General features: G+C 49.8%; 1 protein-coding gene across 19 annotated transcripts in view; it reads left to right on the top strand.

Annotated features, from left to right (window-relative positions):
* The window catches only part of by (focal adhesion protein tensin), a 248222-nt gene that overhangs the window by 87265 nt on the left and 142038 nt on the right, over positions 1 to 18919 (top strand). For 3 of the 19 annotated variants that reach the window (XM_077659644.1, XM_077659635.1, XM_077659642.1), the window contains exon 1: positions 16478 to 16727. The exons of 14 other annotated variants lie outside the window; for them this stretch is intronic. In XM_077659644.1, the coding sequence (XP_077515770.1) occupies positions 16713 to 16727 (15 nt within the window). In that variant the 5' untranslated portion in view covers positions 16478 to 16712. Of the gene's footprint in view, positions 1 to 16415; positions 16728 to 18919 lie in introns of those variants that run through there. 2 more of the 19 variants (XM_077659631.1, XM_077659651.1) reach the window with 2 other exon arrangements.

Below are 18919 nucleotides of genomic sequence, written 5' to 3'. Positions count from 1 at the left end.
TCTGGGATAGCCAGGGACAGTTTTAACGATATGAACATTGTGTGCATGGTTGTCCTTTTTTTTTGCTGGCAGATTAGGTAACTAGCAAGTTATTTCCTGACGAGGTATCCAGAAAACACGTGTGCTACTCATTCTCTAATCTCTTGTTCGTCATTGGCAGTTCCCGAACGACTGACGTGGAGAAACTGGAGTTCAGGAATGAGCCGATCTTTATTGTGGCGTGCTGCCCCCGAGACACCCCTATTATTCTCGTCTGCGCTTGCTTGGTGGCACTCCATGGTTGGCCACGACACCATCCGAACTTTTACGTTTTGCGCCATTTGTGCTTCAGAACTCGAAGTAACCACATACAAAGCCTCTTATTTCTGTATTTCTAAACCTACATAGAGCTTTAACTCTCCAAAGCCTGATTACTTGTTCATTCATGCTGTCCAATGCCGGTTTTCGAGATAGCCTGCGTTAACGAATATGGTAGTCGTAAAGGGCCAGTAACTGGAAGTTTCACGGCGTTTTACAATTTTCCACGAAACTCTTCACCATTTTTCGCGAGCGCTTTCGTGAGCGCCGTCTCTCCGGAGGGGGGGGGGGGGGGGGGGGGGGCAGTAGGTAGCACACATCGCTCGTTCGGCCCACTCGCAGTGCTCAGGGGCGGCCGGCCGTTGCGGTAGCAGGAGCCCGACTCGGCGGCGCCACCGCCGGATGCCTCTCATGACGCGTTGGAGGCCGGCCTCCTCCTGAGGCTGCTGCGGAGAGCGTGCAGTGCGTACTACGCCGCCGGATTCCTGCGTGGCGGGACTACCCACGGACCACCTTGACACATAGCGGCTGCCGGCGCTGCGCGTGCCACTACGCGCCCCTTTCCAAGAATGGGTCTCGCTGGCGACGACGCCGCGCGTTGCCGCTGCTGCTGCCGCCGGGCTGCGCGTCCCACGCCGCCAGCTGCGCGGTTAGATGCTTCTCTTTTGGTCCATTATGGCGTCGAACTTTCACTGCTTCGCTTGGACTGCAGGTTAGACGACGTGCGACGAGTGGTCTCTCCCGATGCGCCTGCTGGAGCCGTGATACTTGGGAGAGAAGGCCGAGAAGCCTACGCTTCGCGCGCGACAGCGAGAGCCGTTATTCAGCTGTGAAGTGCTTGTAGGCGGAGACAGCCAACTTTCAGCCAAGCGGTCGTTGGGCCTCAGTCTTTGGCCAAGTCCGGCCCAAAAATGGTCCGTCAGCAGTCCGCGGGTGAAGTTTGTACTCCCTCGCGGTTCTCGCAGCCTGGAAAAGAAAAGCCGGTCACTTTCCTGTCACTCGTAGCTATAGCTGGATCGGAAATCGCACCGTCGACCTCTTCATTCCGATGTTAGTGACATACTGATCGATTTAGGAGAGTGTTTTTATTGGTCGTTATCACGAATAAAACGGAGCATTCCAAGCGTCAAGGAAATCCATGCAGAGACCAGAGAGGGAGAGACCGGAAAACCGAAGGAAAGAAAAGTTAACAGGACTGAGATTCGGTTTCTTGCGCTTTTGACCTCGTTCCATATTAGTCACATCTAGTACACTGAACTTAAGTAGGAGTTTCCTTTTCAAAATTTACGCCTATGTAATTAAATTCTGTTCCTGATATACTGATCAGTAAGATATATGGAACGATCGTCAGATTATTCTGGACAGTTGTATACGAGAACGTGTTGTATACATATTCGCAGATATGGCCTATATACGTGTAACATGGTTTCTTAAATGTGAATGTGCAGCACCGTTTCGCCTATGAGTGAGTGCGGGAACGCGTCCCATGCGTTTTCGCAAACTGCTCGGACGGGTTGAACCTGCACTTAGTTTGAAATAATAATAATAATAATAATAATAATAATAATAATAATAATAATAATAATAATAATAATAATAATAATTGTTTTTTGGCGAAAGGAAATGGCGCAGTATCTGTCACATACCGGCGGACACCTGAACCGCGCCGTAAGGGAAGGGATAAAGGAGGGAGTGAAATAAGAAAGGAAGAAAGAGGTGCCGTAGTGGAGGGCTCCGGAATAATTTCGACCACCTGAGCATCTTTAACGTGCACTGACATCGCACAGCACACGGGCGCCTTAGCGTTTTGCCTCCATAAAAGCGCAGCCGCCGCGGTCGGGTTCGAACCCGGGAACTCCGGATCAGTAGCCGAGCGCCCTGAAATTATACTGCCAATTCGTGTTTCCGTAAGGTATCGCTGCTCGCGTATAATACGTACGTGGGCTGGCTAACACCAACAATCTATCCACTGCAGAACCCGACCGACCACCGAATCCACTTTTTGCGCCTAAACCCGGAGCTCGATTGGCGGACGGCGCAGCGCCGGCCAGCGACGACAGTCACGGTACCAGCCATTCACTATGGGTGTTAACTTACAGAAATTTACAGCCGACAACTGGCTCGCACTGTTTTCTTGCTTGACACAGCAGCGACCCTTATAGATTAATCACATGTACGGCAACATTTGGTGCCTTTATAATTCGCAGTCATTCACCTGCAACCTTCGTATACGGTGCACTCGCACGAAATAGCGTTAAAGAGGAGGCCAGAGGGCCTCGCGCGAAGTGCGTAGCGAACCTCGACGACGTTTCGGATAGCGTTGATGGCTTAGTCCAGGGTGCAGGGCGGAGGGGGTACGTGTGCGCGCCTTGGAAACCGCCTGTTCTTCGCCAAGCGGCGGGACATCCATCACTTCTCGCGACCTCTATAACGCCGTGACGCGCGCACTCGCGCACCGCTCCCGACTCTGCGTGTATAGGGGCCGCTGCCGATTGGCGGCCCTGTCCTGCGGATGATTGCCCGCGTTGCCGCCACCTCCCACGCAGCTCCGGAAACTGCTCGTAAATACATCTGTCTTGTACAACGCGAACAGCTTTCTCCTCGCCCTGAGCCCCGACCGTGGCTCCCTCCTCGGCGGCTTCTTTTCGCGCGGGCGGCCGACGTCTACGGCACTCGAGCCAGTCGTGTCCTTACGGGCGATGGCTGCACGAACAGGCCGCTGCGCCGCTGCGCTGGAAGGCCGTGCACGACGGGAAGGAAAAACAAAGAGGTAAGCTGGGGCGACCACAGCTGCGTTTTTCGGAAACTAGCTGGAAAACGTGGAGACGCAGTTGCGTCGTATTCGCGTTCAGAGGCATTTGGATGCGACGCAGTGCTGGACCCGGCTCGCAGCGGCATGCAATGAAAGCACGCCGAAGCACAACGGCTATAAGGACTTGCCGCCCCAAGCCTATATGAATGAAATGAAGATACCCTTGGGGCACCAGTTTCCAAAAGCAGGGGAGGAGAAATAAATTTGCGGAAGGCAGTGTTTAGTACGAGAAGGAGACAACTTCGAGATATAGTGGGTAATAACGAGAGAGTAGGGTACAGAGTAAAAAAAATGTTTATGAAACAGGCATCTTGAGGATATGTGTTTTCTGAAATAGAGGTGGCTGCTGCTTCCTGAACGACAAGAGAGATACCTGCAAGCATCCATTTAATGATTTAACAGGAGCTGCACGGTAGTTTGATTATTTCTTGGAATGACATCAAATGTGAAACGGGTGCTGAATAAATGCGGGGGATAACGGGAAGGCATTAACCCCTTCTGCTACGGCGCTGTTCAGGTGGGCGCCGATATTCGAGACTGATACTGCGCCATTTCCTTTCCACAAAAATCCAATTTTCAATTTCTGCGAGATGCCGTCCTTGCTCATGCTGAATCGCATAGCGCTTATATCGGCTTAGTAAAAAGAAAGAGAAATGCTCACTTCTGCGCCGTAAGCGAGCTAAGCCACGCGGAGTAACTGTACGCTTTGAAGTACCCGGGGCGCATTAACGGAGCTTTCTGGATATCTGTGGCAGCCTTTCTGGAATATCAGTGCAGTGCTCTGAGGCTCAACAATCTGCCACGACGTCGTAGCCGCCTCCTTCTGTTCCATGGTCTGTAACCAGTTTTCTGTTACAGGTGTTGAAGGTTTTCCAAGCTCTGTTTTACTGCGTAATCAACAAAACAGGCGTACAATACCTAAATTCCAGAATACAACTGGGACACCTCATTTAAAACAAATTTGTTGCCTCTGGAGGACAGTGAAAGGTATCGCTTTTCTTTTTCAAATTAAAGTAGCCATCGTTTGAAAATGCATGCAGGATTCAATAGCTTCGAGTCGTTTGGTGACTGTTCCCTATAGAGCACGAGAATTCTCGCGAAATAGGTCAGGTTAGTTGCTGGCTCTGAATTTTTTTTTCCTGTGCACTGACCGCAATCTCGCCCAGTGCCTTGGCGTTGTGCCACCGCGGACTCGTCTACCGAAAGCGACTGAGATTCAGTACGGAGAAGAGCGCAGCAGAGCAGTCTCGGCAGGAAAGGCCACCTGCCGGGCGCGTTCAGTGCACCGACGCGCATGACAATTGGCCTAGTTGTTCGCGCCGCAGTGCGTCGCTTCACGTACGCACCGTCAAATGCACTACCATCGCTGGTCGTTCACTTTCAAGGGCGATTCACGCTGGAGGCACGGCACGTAATGGAGTGGAAAGCAGGCCGAAGCGAGAGAAGTTGCCTCTTTTCTGTGCGTTTCAATCTTGGGGCGAAACCTAGTTCCCAGAGGGCACAAGCGCCTAGTGGAAAGCATCGAGCGTGGCGCCATCTTTCGGCATCCTCAAAGTGCCCAGCATTAAGCGGTCACCTGCTTGAAAGGTGGCACATCTGGCTTAATTGTGATTTGTTTTGAATTAATCTTTCGAGCTGTACTCATCAAGGAGAGAACTGAACACCTTCGAGAACGATGAAATATATGGCACCAGAAGTTTGACGGTTATTGGGGAATCCATCAGGTTCCAGTAGGCGCACACGTTAGACAACAGGAGAAGCAGGCAAAGATTTTTCGGCACTCCTTTGCGATGGAAGTCGCCGCCGACTCGCGGACGCTTCGCTGTCTCTGCAAGGAAGCACAACTGAAAGAGGCGTTAGAAATGAAAATTGGTTTTGGGGGAAAATAAATGGCGCAGTATCTGTCTCACATCTCGGCGGACACCTGAACCGCGCAGTAAGGGAAGGGATAAAGAAGGGACTGAGAGAAGAACGGAAAAGTGAGGTGCCGTAATAATTTCGACCACCTGGGGATCTTTAACGTGCACTGACTTCGCACAGCACACGGGCGCCTTTTGCGTTTCGCCTCCATCGAAACGCGGCTACGGCGGTCTGGTTCGAACCCGGGTACTCCGGATCAGTAGCCGAGCGCACTAACCACTGATCCATTGCCGCGGGTAACCAGGTTCCCGACCGTGCTTACAAACAAGCCTGACCGATTGCACGCATTTCTTGGGCATTCGTAGCGACGCAGACTCGGCGGCGACAGCAGAGCTCCACGCCTCCTGAGCAGACGCATAGAGCGCGTGGTCTGCGGCTGCGGCAAACCTCGGATGCCTTGCCGCGAAGCGACCCTGCAGGCAGCGACGGCGGTGAGGTTGGGAGCAGACGGGGACACACTTTTCGCGAGGCTTGCGCGCCCGGTGATAAACGTGGCTGCTCCTTTCAATTGGAAAGGAGGCCCCGTCCGCGACTGGCGTCGGCGGCCATAAATCGTGGAGCCACGCCACCGCCCCCATATGCCGCTGCGGTCAAACGGGTTGACGTTGGCGTCCGCGAGCGGGCCTTCGGACGCAGCTGCCTCTGCTTGCTGGCGCGGGATTCGGCCCTGGCTGTGGAGAGGGAGCCGACTTCCAATTTATGGGCGTCAGACCGGTGGGGAAGCCGGTCGGTGGACGCGGAAGTGCTCGTACCCTCCTCCTCCTCCTCCCTCTCGCTTCACCTTTCTTCTGCTCTTTTGTTTTTGCCCGCTTAGCCGTCTGGGTTTTTCGGCGAAGACCAGAACAGAAGCAGACGAGCTTCTGTTTTGGAACACACGTGTGTGGCTGGCTCGCTGCTTGTGGTGGGCCTGATGATGACAGCCATGATGGTGATGATGAGTTCTTTATCTGAGCTGCGCAAACGGCTTAAGAGACAGATGGGACTGAGAGCATTGTTAACCAAAAATCAGAAAACTAAAAGAAAGTATGGGACCGCTTAAATCATCAGATTTTACTAAAAAAAAATTAGGAACATATGGAATTCGAGGTATACCCCTAGACTTAATACGTTCGTACCTGGAGCATCGCACACAAAGAGTTGTAGTAGGTGAAAATTTTTCTTCTTCTAAGCGTGTTACTACAGGCGTGCCTCAAGGAAGCATCTTAGGGCCCCTATTGTTTAATTTTTATGTCAATGACATTATAAACATTAGTACTAAGTCAGAGTATAAAATACACGCTGATGACGCAACACTTTTATTTCGAAACAATGATCGCAGTCAGCTTGTAAATAACATAAATCAATCATTGGATAATTTAAGCGCTTGGAGCAAATATAATTCACTGGAGGTAAATGTAACCAAAACAAAAGCCGTGCTTTTTTCCACAAGGCAGTCTCCGATGCGTATCATGCCCTCAAATAAAAATCTAATTTTTGGCCACGCTCCTATTGAAGTTGTTGATGAAATGAAAACACTTGGTGTTTATTTCAACAAAAATATGTCCTGGGATAGGCACATAAATGAAATAATTTCACGCCTATCAAAAACAGGTATTTTAGCAAAACTCCATTTCTTCCTACCGCCAAAAATTAAGCTACATATCTATAACTCCTTATTCTTGTCTCAACTAAACTACTGTTTCCTTGTATGGGGTACAGCTACACAAACAGATTTAAACAGAATATGTGCATTACAAAAAAAGGCTATTCGCCATATAGCTGGAAAAGATTACTACACTCATACCGCGCCACTCTTTTAAGAGTTTTAAACTAATGTCAGTACACCATCTCTACTCGTATAATTTAGCAGTTCGCTACAAACAGCACATAAGTACCTCTGAGAGTACAATGCTTTCGATCGCCAATTTAACGACACTTACATGAACATATCGTTCGCGTTCTGCTCATAACTGGAGAGTACCTTTCCTACGAACGATTTTTGGCCAGCAAATGCTTCTATCTTCGCCAAAATAAAGTTAATATTGATATTGAAAATGTTAATAAGAAAACAATCCATTCATTCTTTCTCTCGCCAATGTAATTTTTCTGTTTTCCTGCAGTGTGTTCCTCCTGTGTCTTTTGGATTTTTGTGGGTTTGTTGCTATGTACAATTGCTGTTATTCGCTGATCATGTTTATCATTCATACTGTGCCTTTACCTTTAACGACAAAAAAGACTGAACTATGCACAGTAAGAGCTACAATGTCTGTAAATGTACTGTGATGTATTGCCTAAACTGTAAGTGCACCAAATGTTATTACCGACACCTCGCTGTTTTGCCATGTAATGGGGCCCGAGCGCCGTCAAGTGAATTAACGTTCACTTTTTGTCTCGGGTCCCTCATTTCTTACTGAAATGAAAATAAACTTCAAACTTCAAACTGATGTTTTCACATATTTGCAACCAATCAGAAAGAAAGTCACCACTTTGTAGTTTCGTTTTATAAAAAAATGTCGAATACAAACTTTTAGCTTCTCTGCAGCTGTGTAAAAGGTAACTGTTAATATGGCAACGTCAGGCGCATATGTTCCCAAGCGGTTACTATGTGTAGTGTGCCTGAGGAACCACAACGTTACCGTGGGCAAAAGCCTCCACGGTCCCGGAACGATAGGTAGCGGTTAGGAACGCATAAAATTCAAAGCATAAATTTCAAAAGAGCAATTTCAGTCAGGCCCCGCCGCGGTGGCTCAGTGGTTAGGGCGCTCGACTACTGATCCGGAGTTCCCGGGTTCGAACCCGACCGCGGCGGCTGCGTTTTTATGGAGGCAAAACGCAAAGGCGCCCGTGTGCTGTTCGACGTCAGTGCACGTTAAAGATCCCCAGGTGGTCGAAATTATTCCGGAGCCCTCCACTACGGCACCTCTTTCTTCCTGTCTTCTTTCACTCCCTCCTTTATCCCTTCCCTTACGGCGCGGTTCACGTGTCCAACGATATATGAGACAGATACTGCGCCATTTCCTTTCTCCAAAACCAATTATTATTATTATTATTATTATTATTATTATTATTATTATTATTATTATTATTATTATTATTATTATTATTATTATTATCAGAAAGAAAGCCACCACTTTGTAGTTTCGTTTTATAAAAAATGTAGAATACAAACCTTTAGCTTATCTGCAGCTGTGAAAAAAGTAACTGTTAATATGGCAACGCCAGGCGCATATGTTCCCAAGCGGTTACTATGTGTAGTGCGCCTGAGGAACCACAACGTTACCGTGGGCAAAAGCCTCCACGGTTCCGCAACGAACAGGTAGCTGTTAGGAACGCATAAATTTCAAATGAGCAATTTCAGTCAGCGCAGTGAAAATCGGTATATGCAGCAAATATGCCTGCATTCTTGTCATTGCCATTCTCCGTATACATAGTAAATAAATAAAGGATATGCTATTAAAATCGATTTTTTTTTTGCCCTACGCAGCAGACAAGAGCTGAAAGGACAAAGGTCATATTTCACTAAAGAGTGCGTTAAAGCACGAAGAATCTGTTTTGCTAATATGCAGTAGGCAATGCGCTTCAACCTCACTCGCGCAGTTTATTGAAGCCACTACGTAGTACGTATGTTTACTGACTATCTGAAGACGAACCACAATGCAAAACACACAAATAAAAGGAAAGCGCTGCGCAGATACTGTAGTTGGTCACATGTTCTGTAGGAGCATGGTGCCGATTTTAACCCGTGAATGAGTGGGGAAACAGAATATCGACAGAAGTATGCTATATGCGTAAGTATAAATTATGCGATTAATTAAATCCGGTTATTGTGGCACCATTTAGAATTCGACGAGAGATCATATGTGGGTTTAAAGCCGCTTGTGTGTACGTCGTACGAGAGGAGCTCAGTACTGTGTCATCAGCGTAATAATAATAATAATAATAATAATAATAATAATAATAATAATAATAATAATAATAATAATAATAATAATAATAATAATAATAATAATAATATTAATAATAATTGGCGTTTTTGGGGAAGGAAATGGCGCAGTATCTGTCCCGTATATCGTCGGACACCTGAACCGCGCCGTAAGGGAAGGGTAAAGGAGGAAAGTTCAGCTTTCTTGCACATCACTTTTAGTTGCGAGGCAACTGTTGAAGATTGTAAGATGCAGTTATGAACACACTGATGGGAATGGTCTAGCCTTCCGATGCGTAGCAAAATCTTGCTTTTAATGTTTGCCCTGCCCTCGCACTGAGTAGCGAAGACTGCCGTGATAATAATTGGTTTTTGGGGGAAAGGAAATGGCGCAGTATCTGTCTCATATATCGTTGGACACCTGAACCGCGCCGTAAGGGAAGGGACTGCCGTGGAAAACCAGTGGTGTGCATTTTTGGCAATGAATAGCAGAAAAGTGCAAGCGTCCCGTGTAGGAATCTTCGGATATATTGACTATTATGATGCAACCTTGCGAAACGGGAAAAAAAGTTCATTCATAAACGAATTCCCGTTAAAAAAATTCGCTTGTGCAAAATTTCTTGGTATGAAAATCTGGCTATGATGATGTGTGGTCCCCAAGTCATTTCCATGAAAGAGTATAGTTCTCTTTCGGTAAGCGATGGGAGCATTTTTTTTGCTTCTAATGAGTCTTAAATCTGTTCACCAACTGCTGTATGCACAGGAGAAAGGTCGTGTAAATCACAGTAATAACCTTCATCACGCAGCACATCATGGAGGATAGATATATTTAAACTGAATTTATTTAAAGTGCTGAGAATCTTAGAACCTGAACCCAAATGATTCCGAAAGCGGCGTAAATCTGGTTAGCGTGTAATAGTAGTTGTAGAACAAAAATTTATTTTTCAAGAGAATTCGAAGTACGCAGGCCCTTCGGGTCTCCGCACGACCCCACTCACGGTCTATACGTTCTTGTGTTGGTCCATGACGTATGCGGCCCGGCTGACGGCGATCTTCTTCCTGACCTGGTCCGCTGACCGCAGTGAGGTCTCCCAGTCCTCCTAGGTTCAGATTTTGGTCGTATATTATAAAGTTTATTTTCATTATCGGTTATCTTAAGTCTTTGAATTCGGGCAGCTTCGCCCTCTGAGTAGGAGCTAGGAGTTGCGAATTACCTTGCTTGCTTCCTGTCTGCCTTTATGTCACGGGCACCATCAGCTTCCAATACTTGACCTCGAAAGGAATTAAGGCCTCATTTTTTGAAATGCATGATCAGTTTTCTGTGGTCGCACACACGAAAGCTTCCCGTATGCAACCTCCAGACACTCGAACCATCGACCCGTGAAGCCATGGCCGGAAGGCTGTCTGCTACGTGCATGGCGTAGAACTTCCTGGTGGCTGCGGACTGAGTTGAACCGCTGTTTAAACTCGCTCTAGCGGCGCTTTGTAGTCGCCATCTGTACGGACTACAGTTTGTAATCGGGGTTTGTTAACGCGCTTTCGGGCCATTGCGCGTGCAGCACACGCGTGCCATTGACTTTGCTTTCCGGCGGTCCCCTCGCGACGGCGTCAGGAATTCCGTCGTGCCACGGTGGAACGCGAGCTATATGCAAATGAGAGTGAACGGTGTTGCACGTGAAACGTGCGCGAGCCCGATAGGTGATGCATTGGGCCGTCGATCTCGCGGCGTTCTTGGGCGGCCTCGGCGAGCAGCGTTGCAAAGCCGCTCTGTCCGTTACGCTTTGTATGGCGGGAGGCTTGACACGGTTCGCAACTTCGGCAAATTGAACTGGGCATTCCGAGCACGTTATACCTGCTGGCTGGCAGGCATGTGTGAGACTATGACAGCATCTGCGAGACTTTATAGGCCGTGCATTCGAGCGTGGCTTTTTCGTGCCCGCGCGAAGTCGTACCCCGGTGAGAGCTTAGGCGTTGGCGCTTGCGAACGTTGATTATAGGAGAAAGGGTTGCGCATATGGGATATTCACAAGAAAGAAGACTATCTTCTTTTCTGTGAATGTCCCATGCGCGCAACCATTCTTTCTACTGCCATGAACAAACTTGCCCAAAGAACGCATCCTGCTGAGCATTGATTAGGCGTGCAGTGTCTTTTCGGAGAAACGCCTTGAGCTATTACTATATAACTGGCTGGGATGTTTTACTGACGTGCTTGTTCACTCGTGTTTGTAGCCAGTGCCGCCAACTACTGCTGGCAGTTATTGCTTTTCTTGCGTCCTTGCGACAAGTATAGCGAAGGGACATTCCCCGGGCCATTCAATGAATATCTTCTGCCTACGCAGTGCCTATAAGTGGCACAGCAACCGCGGCAGGAGTAATTTCTCCACTGGCGCGTCTTTTCCTTCTTCGATATTGCCGTGTCAAGGCGTTGCGTCCCAGGCCCCTTTGGCCGTGAAATGTTCGCTTCGCTTCGACCATTATGCGGTTTCAAAACTGAAATGGAATACTAATACAATTAAAAGAAGGACTTGAGAACTTATGAAAAAAAAATGCTTAACCTACACTTACGTGTATGATGCCATAGCATTAGAGGTCGCCATTTCGCAAGTACTCCTTCACTTTCACAGATTTGTAACAACACCACCCGCGACGGTAACGTACTGATGCCCGTTACATTTACAGATTAGTACATCGCGGGAAATCCTCATTTTGCTACTGGCGCAGTGGTGCAGCTGTTAGGCGATGCACCACTGCCTCGGCAGGTGGGGCTTGTGAGAGCTAAGTTCCTTTTCCCGAGATGCCGTGAGGCTCATTTTGTCACCGTCCTCCGGGAGTCGCCTGTCTCTCGACCAATGAGTATGAATGATGCGCAGTGCCACAATGTGCACTTGGCAGTTCAATTTAATTTATGTGAATTAATTTCGCTGCCACCTGTCATGGTGGGCAGGTTGCCACCTGCCCCGGGAGGGGCCAAGTAGGCCACCTGCTTTTTCGTGACACGGGCTGACGGACGCTGGCTTTTTCTCGTGGACGGGACCTCTGGTGTTATCGCATTAAAATAAAAGGAGTTGTTTGAAGCGGGGCCTGAAACCGGCAGTAACCAGTACAGCTGCGTTATCAGTTTATCCCCGTATCCGCGGGATTGGTCTCGTGTCTTCTATTACGACGCGCTACGGGCCGCGTTCCGCCTTCCGCGCAAGGGACAAGGTGAGCGCGCGGAAACCAGCGAGGGTGGTCGGGATGTGAAAGGAATGCAAACAGAGCGAGATAAAACGCGGTAAGCTGGAGCGGAAGCGCGGGATAAGGGAAGAGTGGCTTGCGACGCGCGCCGGTACTGCAGGTCGCTCTCTTTTCGACACCCCCCGCGCGAGCACAACTTGTCCTCCTTATCTGGACGCCACCCGTGTGTTTTCGACGGGCTGCACCCCCCCCCCCCCCCCCCCCCCCCCCCATTGATTCCTGCGGTTGGCTGATCGCAACCGTTCTGCTCCGATTGAAATGGAACACGGGCGATTACAGCCGAACAGGAGAACAGTGGAGGGCGATGCCGGCGCGATGTTGGGGGAAGGGTGAAATCGGCGGTACACGAAAAGTCGCTTCGACGCCGCTCACGACCGTTGTCGGGGCGACACGGGGGCACGCGTGGCGCGAAACGCATGGGTGTCCTCGCAGCTCGTCAGGCCCGGGCGACGTTTCTTCGGCTGGCGGGGCAATCTGCCGACTGTCTTTCAGCCTCCTCTTCCTACTCTCTCGCTCGTCTCTTCCCTCTGCCTCCTTTTTTTGTCTTTGTTAGTTTATTTGGAGTGTTTTTCATTCTATCCGTCGGCCGTGCTGTCTGCGGTTTCTTTACGACGCGCTTCAAGTGCAGGTGGCAACTGCAGGGCGCAGTGAATCGGGTGACGCCTTTTCCCCACGTTGCAAAATCCAATTGCTTTACGGTTGGACGGCTCGCTCGGCGCTGTGTTGGCAGATAGCGCCCGCGCGTTCCCATACCCGTGTAGCCTCCGCACTCTTGCGCAACGCGCCCGGGCAGCCTTTCTTTTCTTCTGCCTCATCCTCTTCTTCCCTCCTCCTCCGCCCTTTCCTTCTTCTCGCACGTTCCTCCTCTTTTATGTTCCGCAATTTCTACGCCCTTGGCGCGCTTTTCGTTTTCCTTTGAATCCTCCTCTCCTCCGACCCCTCGCCAGTTGTCGTCTTCGAGCAGGAAAACCGCGCAAAGCCGTTCGGCCAACTGGATGCGCGGAGCCGGGCAGCAGGGAGCCCCGCGATCTGCACTTCAGCCGGGGCGTCCTCCCGTGGGAGTCGCTTGCTGCCTTCATCGTTCCTTCCACGTCTTTTCTTCTCGGCTCTGTCTATCCTTGCTTTCTTGGGACCCTTGGCGCCTATAAGTGATTTCCGCGTGTTATGCAACCTTGATTGAAGAACCTGACACTTGCGGTGGCGCTCGTCTCGCCTCTCGGTTTCAGAGCCCGATTGCGAACTAGAAGGCCTCGTCGTTTCGAGAAAGGAGAAATGCGCTGCAACACTAACGGATGAGGATTCGCCATCTTTGTTGGAGTTGCGGACGGCGGCTCACTTGCCGTTACGCGGGGCTCTGTCCGTGTTGGTCTGTGCAGACTATGTCTTGTGCCCGTGACATGGTGCTGTGTTGTGCTTGGCTTCAGTAATAATTCGATATTCGACGTCGGAAATAACCCCGAATACAAGCATACGGGAAAGGGTCTACGAGGCGGGTTCGAAAAAGCATGATATTTATTTCGCTGTGTCGTCCTTTTCATCTCAATTTCTAGGTAGAAGCGCAGTTTTTTTTTTCTCTCTATCATGCAAGTGCTGTTTTCAAGATACATTCGCGAGAGAGCTAAGGCTTCTTTGATTTCGAGAAGTCGCCAGTTTGCGTAACCATTCAAAAAAAATTTATTTGCGCAATAAGTGCAGTCATCATTTCCTTTTGGATATGCCAATCTCTTCATCGCTTGTCATTTCGCGTCTATTTTGCGCTTTGTAATCTTTTTTTTTCTGCACGAAGAATCGAAATCTTCCTGGTGTTCCGTTAATCACGCCAGTTAATCGACGCACTGGAAATAAATAAAATAAATGTTGAGAACAGAGCATAGCGGGGCATGATGGGTGGCGGCAGTGTCTAGCGATGGCTATATGCGCAGCGGTGGATTTATGGACCGAACAGCTCAGTATTGCGGCGAAAATAGCTAACGTTTCGACTGCGTTCGCGAAGAAAGAGAGTCGGACACGGGATTTAAGTCATGTTCGGTCGGGGATAGCGCGTGCGTCCTGAATATTTTGAGTTGTGTTGTGTTGTGTAGGTTGTGTTGTGTTTAATGGCACATAAGCAGCTAAGGCCATCATGCGCCAATCACAAGGTATAATCTGAATATTGAATGAAGTTGGGATGTGCATTAGATAAGTTATGTGTGCTGAAGACTCTATGCACGCGTGGTTACGGCTGGCTGCAGCCGGCACATTAGTCCAGTGGCGCGGGGAAAGTTAGTCGCACACCTTATACAAATGCCTAAGAGACACCTTGCTCAAACAAATAGCTTGCAAGGCATGCAGCGTTACGCATTAGGCAGACGCAGTGCACAAGCTCGGCAGTATCGGGGAGAGCTCGTAAATCGTATCTTAGAACTCTGCACGACCAATTAGACGCTGCTTGCGAGGCATACATACAACACTAAACACATGAGCACGTTCAGTGGAGTCCGACAAGCATGGATTTTAACGCGAAAGCGTTAAACCTCCCGTTGTGCTGAAAATCTGACAACGTCGGAGCTGTGCGCGAAAAATACCCGGAGAAACAACCAGGTGGGACACCTAGGTCACATGACCTTCCGACGTTATCACAACCTGCCCACCGGTTTGTGAGCAAACGTACCCTAGTGGCAGGTGGCGGTTGATCAAAGACTGGTCGCTTGGGAAGAGCAACTTGGTTTGCACAAGCGCCACCAGGTGCAGCACCTGCCATCACAGGGCAGCGACGTATCGCTTAACAGCTGCACCACTGCGCCTGGAGGGGTATGATGACTCCCAAGGCTCTATGAATGTCAAGTCGAGAATGACCTATTCCGCATGTATGGGCATTAACCCATTACGCTATCGTGCTCCGCCCTTAGGGCGGAGCTTAAGTATCCCCTCCAGTTTTTGAGGATGTGGCTAGCGAAATTGCATTTCGTCCAATAAGTTCTGTCTTCCACTAAGTTCAGTAAGTTTTGTCTTCTGGGCTGTAGAATTTTTTTATTTAGTGAGAAAATTCACCTATCAAACTTAAATGCGGCAGGCAGAGAGAAGGTGTCACACTTTCAATCGAATATGACAGCCTTCAGTTCAATCAATCAATAAAAGAAAAGCTACAATCCAGCAAACTGCAGTTATTGAGCACCCCTCCGCAAAAGCAAGGTTACGAGACTCAAGTGAGAAGGCCGCCGGGCCGTCGTGGCATTGCGTAGTCTTGGCAATGGAGGTGTCGAGCCGTGCGGAGCTACATTTTTCATTATCTGGCTGAATCAGAGACTAGTTAAAAATTCAAATGGCACGAACGCTACCGCTTCTTATGAATCGAGATTCGCCTAAGAGGACCGTTTGCATGCAGCTGGCGTCTGCTGCCTCCGTTCTGTTGGCCGCAGAGGCAAAAAGTCACAACAAGAAAAGCTCCCGGCGCGATATAAATGGAAGAGAAAAGAAACAGGACCCCCGGGCGTGTAAGTCTTGGCGACCGCGTCGCCGGCAACCATCGCGGACACGCAAGCCCGGCGTCTTGTCCTGCTCGGCTTTCACAACAGAGTCACCAACGCCAAGGATACGAACGTGATTAATGAATAAACTGGCCAGCCTCACTTCCTCCAAGGGAGAGCAGCGCGTCGCGTGATCCCAGTGCTGATATAATACACCCTAATTGTGGAGATTGTATGTACAGGCACTAAAGGCGGCTCTCTCTTCGAAAGGGAGGCGGCCAGGCGCGCTGGAGAAAAACCGTCCCAAACCGCTACGACCGCCGTCATTAACGACTCGATCTGACTCCACACCGCCTATTTCCTCGCGCAACAATCGGACGGCGGCATTTCCGGGCTTCCTCGGATTTAGCGGTGGCCCCCTTCGCGCCGTTTTTGGCGCAGTTGCGTCGCTGGCGAGCGCAGCGCCGGCGGGCGACAGCGACTTTGGAATGCTGGCGCGTGGGCGGTGTTTGCGTATCGAGGGAGTCTTCGCGATCGGCCCAATCGGGCTGGACAAGTAACGTGTCCGGCCTCTTACGCCAGCGACGCGTTCGACGTCGCCGGTTGCGCAATAACGGGGAAAGCACGCGCGCTTCTTCCTCCTCGAGTGCCGCGCCGTCACCTTTGGCCCCGCGACGCTCTGCGAGCACGCGCGCCGCGCGCTCCGTCGTCTGCTAGCGCGAAACAAAACCGAAAACACGGCTCTCGCCGCTGTGATTGGGGGAAGCCTGTACGGGACGTCACGTCCGGCAGAGCGGCGCCTGGTTTTCTCTTTGCTGCAGCAGCGCCGCCGCGGCCTGCGCTCTCCTCTCCTCTCGGCGCCGGAAAAGCCATGTAAGAACCGAAACAAAAACCGCAGAAAAAAAGACAGCGATGTCGGCGGCGCTGCCGAGCCTCGGCGATCGTCGTCTGCAGGGAAGTTTCGCCGGGGGATCCGTACAACGTGCGCAAGAAACGTCGCCGTCTTCGAGCGGTGTGTCGTCGCGTTGGGTGGTCCCTTAGCGGGGCACGACACGACTGGGAACCGATTCGGATTACGCCCGCAGCCACGGAAGGCTCCATGAGGATTCAGAAGGTGAGCAGCCGCCACCGTCAGCAGCCGAGGCGACGTCGAGTCTCTCCTTTGCGGGAAAGCGAGCGCGCGCGCGTCCCGTCGCATCGCGCGCATGGCGCGGCGCCGGCCGCGCAACGTGACTCGCAGCCGCGTACCCGCGCCTTTTGGACGCTGTTAGCGGCATAACTGGGACTCGTTTTTATTTTACTGGTCGCATCGCTGACTGTGCGACGCGCGCCAAGCTAGCGGCGCGTACAACTGGCTTAACAGACGGTCTCTGGCGCAAGGTCCCGAGCTGTGACCCGCTCGCTTATCTTGGAAAGCACTTGAGCTGACTCCGGCGTATCTGCATTTTTATCGCCCCTCCTAGGAAAATGCTGCCTGCTGGTCAAATATCTCGCTACTTCTCGCACGCTGACCTGTCTCAGGTTTCGCTAGAAGATCCTCAGCTGTGGCCTGGTGCCAGAGCGCCCCACTTTTATGCGAGAGGTTGTGAGTTCGAATCCCGGTGCTCGGTCTCTGCTGTTCGGAACACCGATTGCCAAGTTCACCAAGCCTCAGTTCACGGATTAAGAATCCTAGAATTAGTTCCGAGCACTTTTATGGCCTTTGGAGTAAACGGTGGGTTCAAGGCGGTAACCAGATTCGAACCCAGTACCTCCCACAAACGAGGCTGGAGCTCCAGAACCAGGCAGCTACAAAAACGAACTCATCAAATACCATTCTTAAGCACGCAGTGGCAGCTTTTGTCTCTTCCTTGTCTCTTCTTTTTTGTGCGATGTCAGTGCACGTTAAAGATCCCCAGGTGGTCGAAATTATTCCGGAGCCCTCCACTACGGCACCTCTCTCTTCCTTTCTTCTTTCACTCCCTCCTTTATCTCTTTCCTTACGGCGCGGTTCAGGTGTCCAACGATATATGAGACAGATACTGCGCCATTTCCTTTCCCTAAAAAAACAATTATTATTATTATTATTATTATTATTATTATTATTATTATTATTATTATTATTATTATTCCTTTTTTACTCTTAGCATACAAATGCCGTGGCATCGGTTTAGCTTTGGCGCCTCAAACACTGTCTGACTTGTTAAGAGCCTCTTAAGTGAGAGTTATCGTCCTATATATTAGTTGAAGGCTCTACATTTCGTAGCCTTCTCTGCAGCGTTTAAACTGCATGCAAGGAAATCTGATTATTAGAACATTAATGTCATGTCTTTAGGGTTTGTGGCTTTTAAGTGAATTAATTGTTTTCAGTCTGGGTACACCGCAGGGAGCTTTGAGCAAAGTGCATTTCAATAGTGGACCTTCTGGAATGTTGACCCCTTGCTCCGCTACCGTTTGTCATATCTCTGTTGGCCGCGCGCAATGTCACTCCAACATCTCCTAATTCCAACATCATATATTTCCAACAAATTTTTCAGCGACAGTCAAACAGAAATATTTCGCGGGGATAATTTCCTCTATCGTCCAATTTTTCTCCCCAGAATTCACTGTGTGAACTACGAACGGTTGTAAATAGGTGTCATGAATGACTGTTCAGAAAGATGGTCTATAGACCATCTCCTTAATCTTTTTTTTTCTTCCCGGCATGGCTGTGGTGTTTCTCTCTAGCGCGGGAGTTATTCGCCAATGCCTCCGAGATAGCCACAGGTCAAGGGGGTGCTGATAACCGAGGATCGGATATGGCGCGAGTTCCTGTATTTCATCGCTGCCTCCATTGTTTCAGAAGGGTGTTTTCAGTTGAGAGCGCTTCGTATACGTGACACAGAACAAGACGGGAATGCTGGTCGTGTGAAGAGGACACGGCAATGCCTTGCAACGGTGACACAGTGAATAAGGAATACGCTCATTAGAACCATGAACTTAAACGTTGGAACGTCGCCACCCTGCGCAAAGGCAAGGCGGTGGCGATTCTTTGATTGCGTAACTTTGGTCCCCGCAAACGTTGATTCTAGCTCAGTGGGCTTCAGTGGCTATTGCAGTGATTTCGTGCTGTTCTCTCCTTAATCATTGTTCCCCCTCCCCATTGTTAAGGGAGGACTGTCAGATGTGTCTGGGCGGTCCGGGCCTTTGCAAAAAGGCAGATTACGAAAAACCAGGCTGCTCAAACATGCGTTTCACAATATTTAGGAAGATCACCAATCCCGTCCACTTTTTGCCCCCTGTTCACTGACAGCTGGAAAAGAAAAAAAAAAAACACAATATACTTCT

This window comes from Amblyomma americanum, chromosome 3, assembly GCF_052857255.1.
Source record: "Amblyomma americanum isolate KBUSLIRL-KWMA chromosome 3, ASM5285725v1, whole genome shotgun sequence".
Lineage (NCBI taxonomy): Eukaryota > Metazoa > Arthropoda > Arachnida > Ixodida > Ixodidae > Amblyomma > Amblyomma americanum.
Note: the sequence above shows the minus strand (reverse complement) of the source record. Positions and strands in the feature narration are given on the sequence as shown.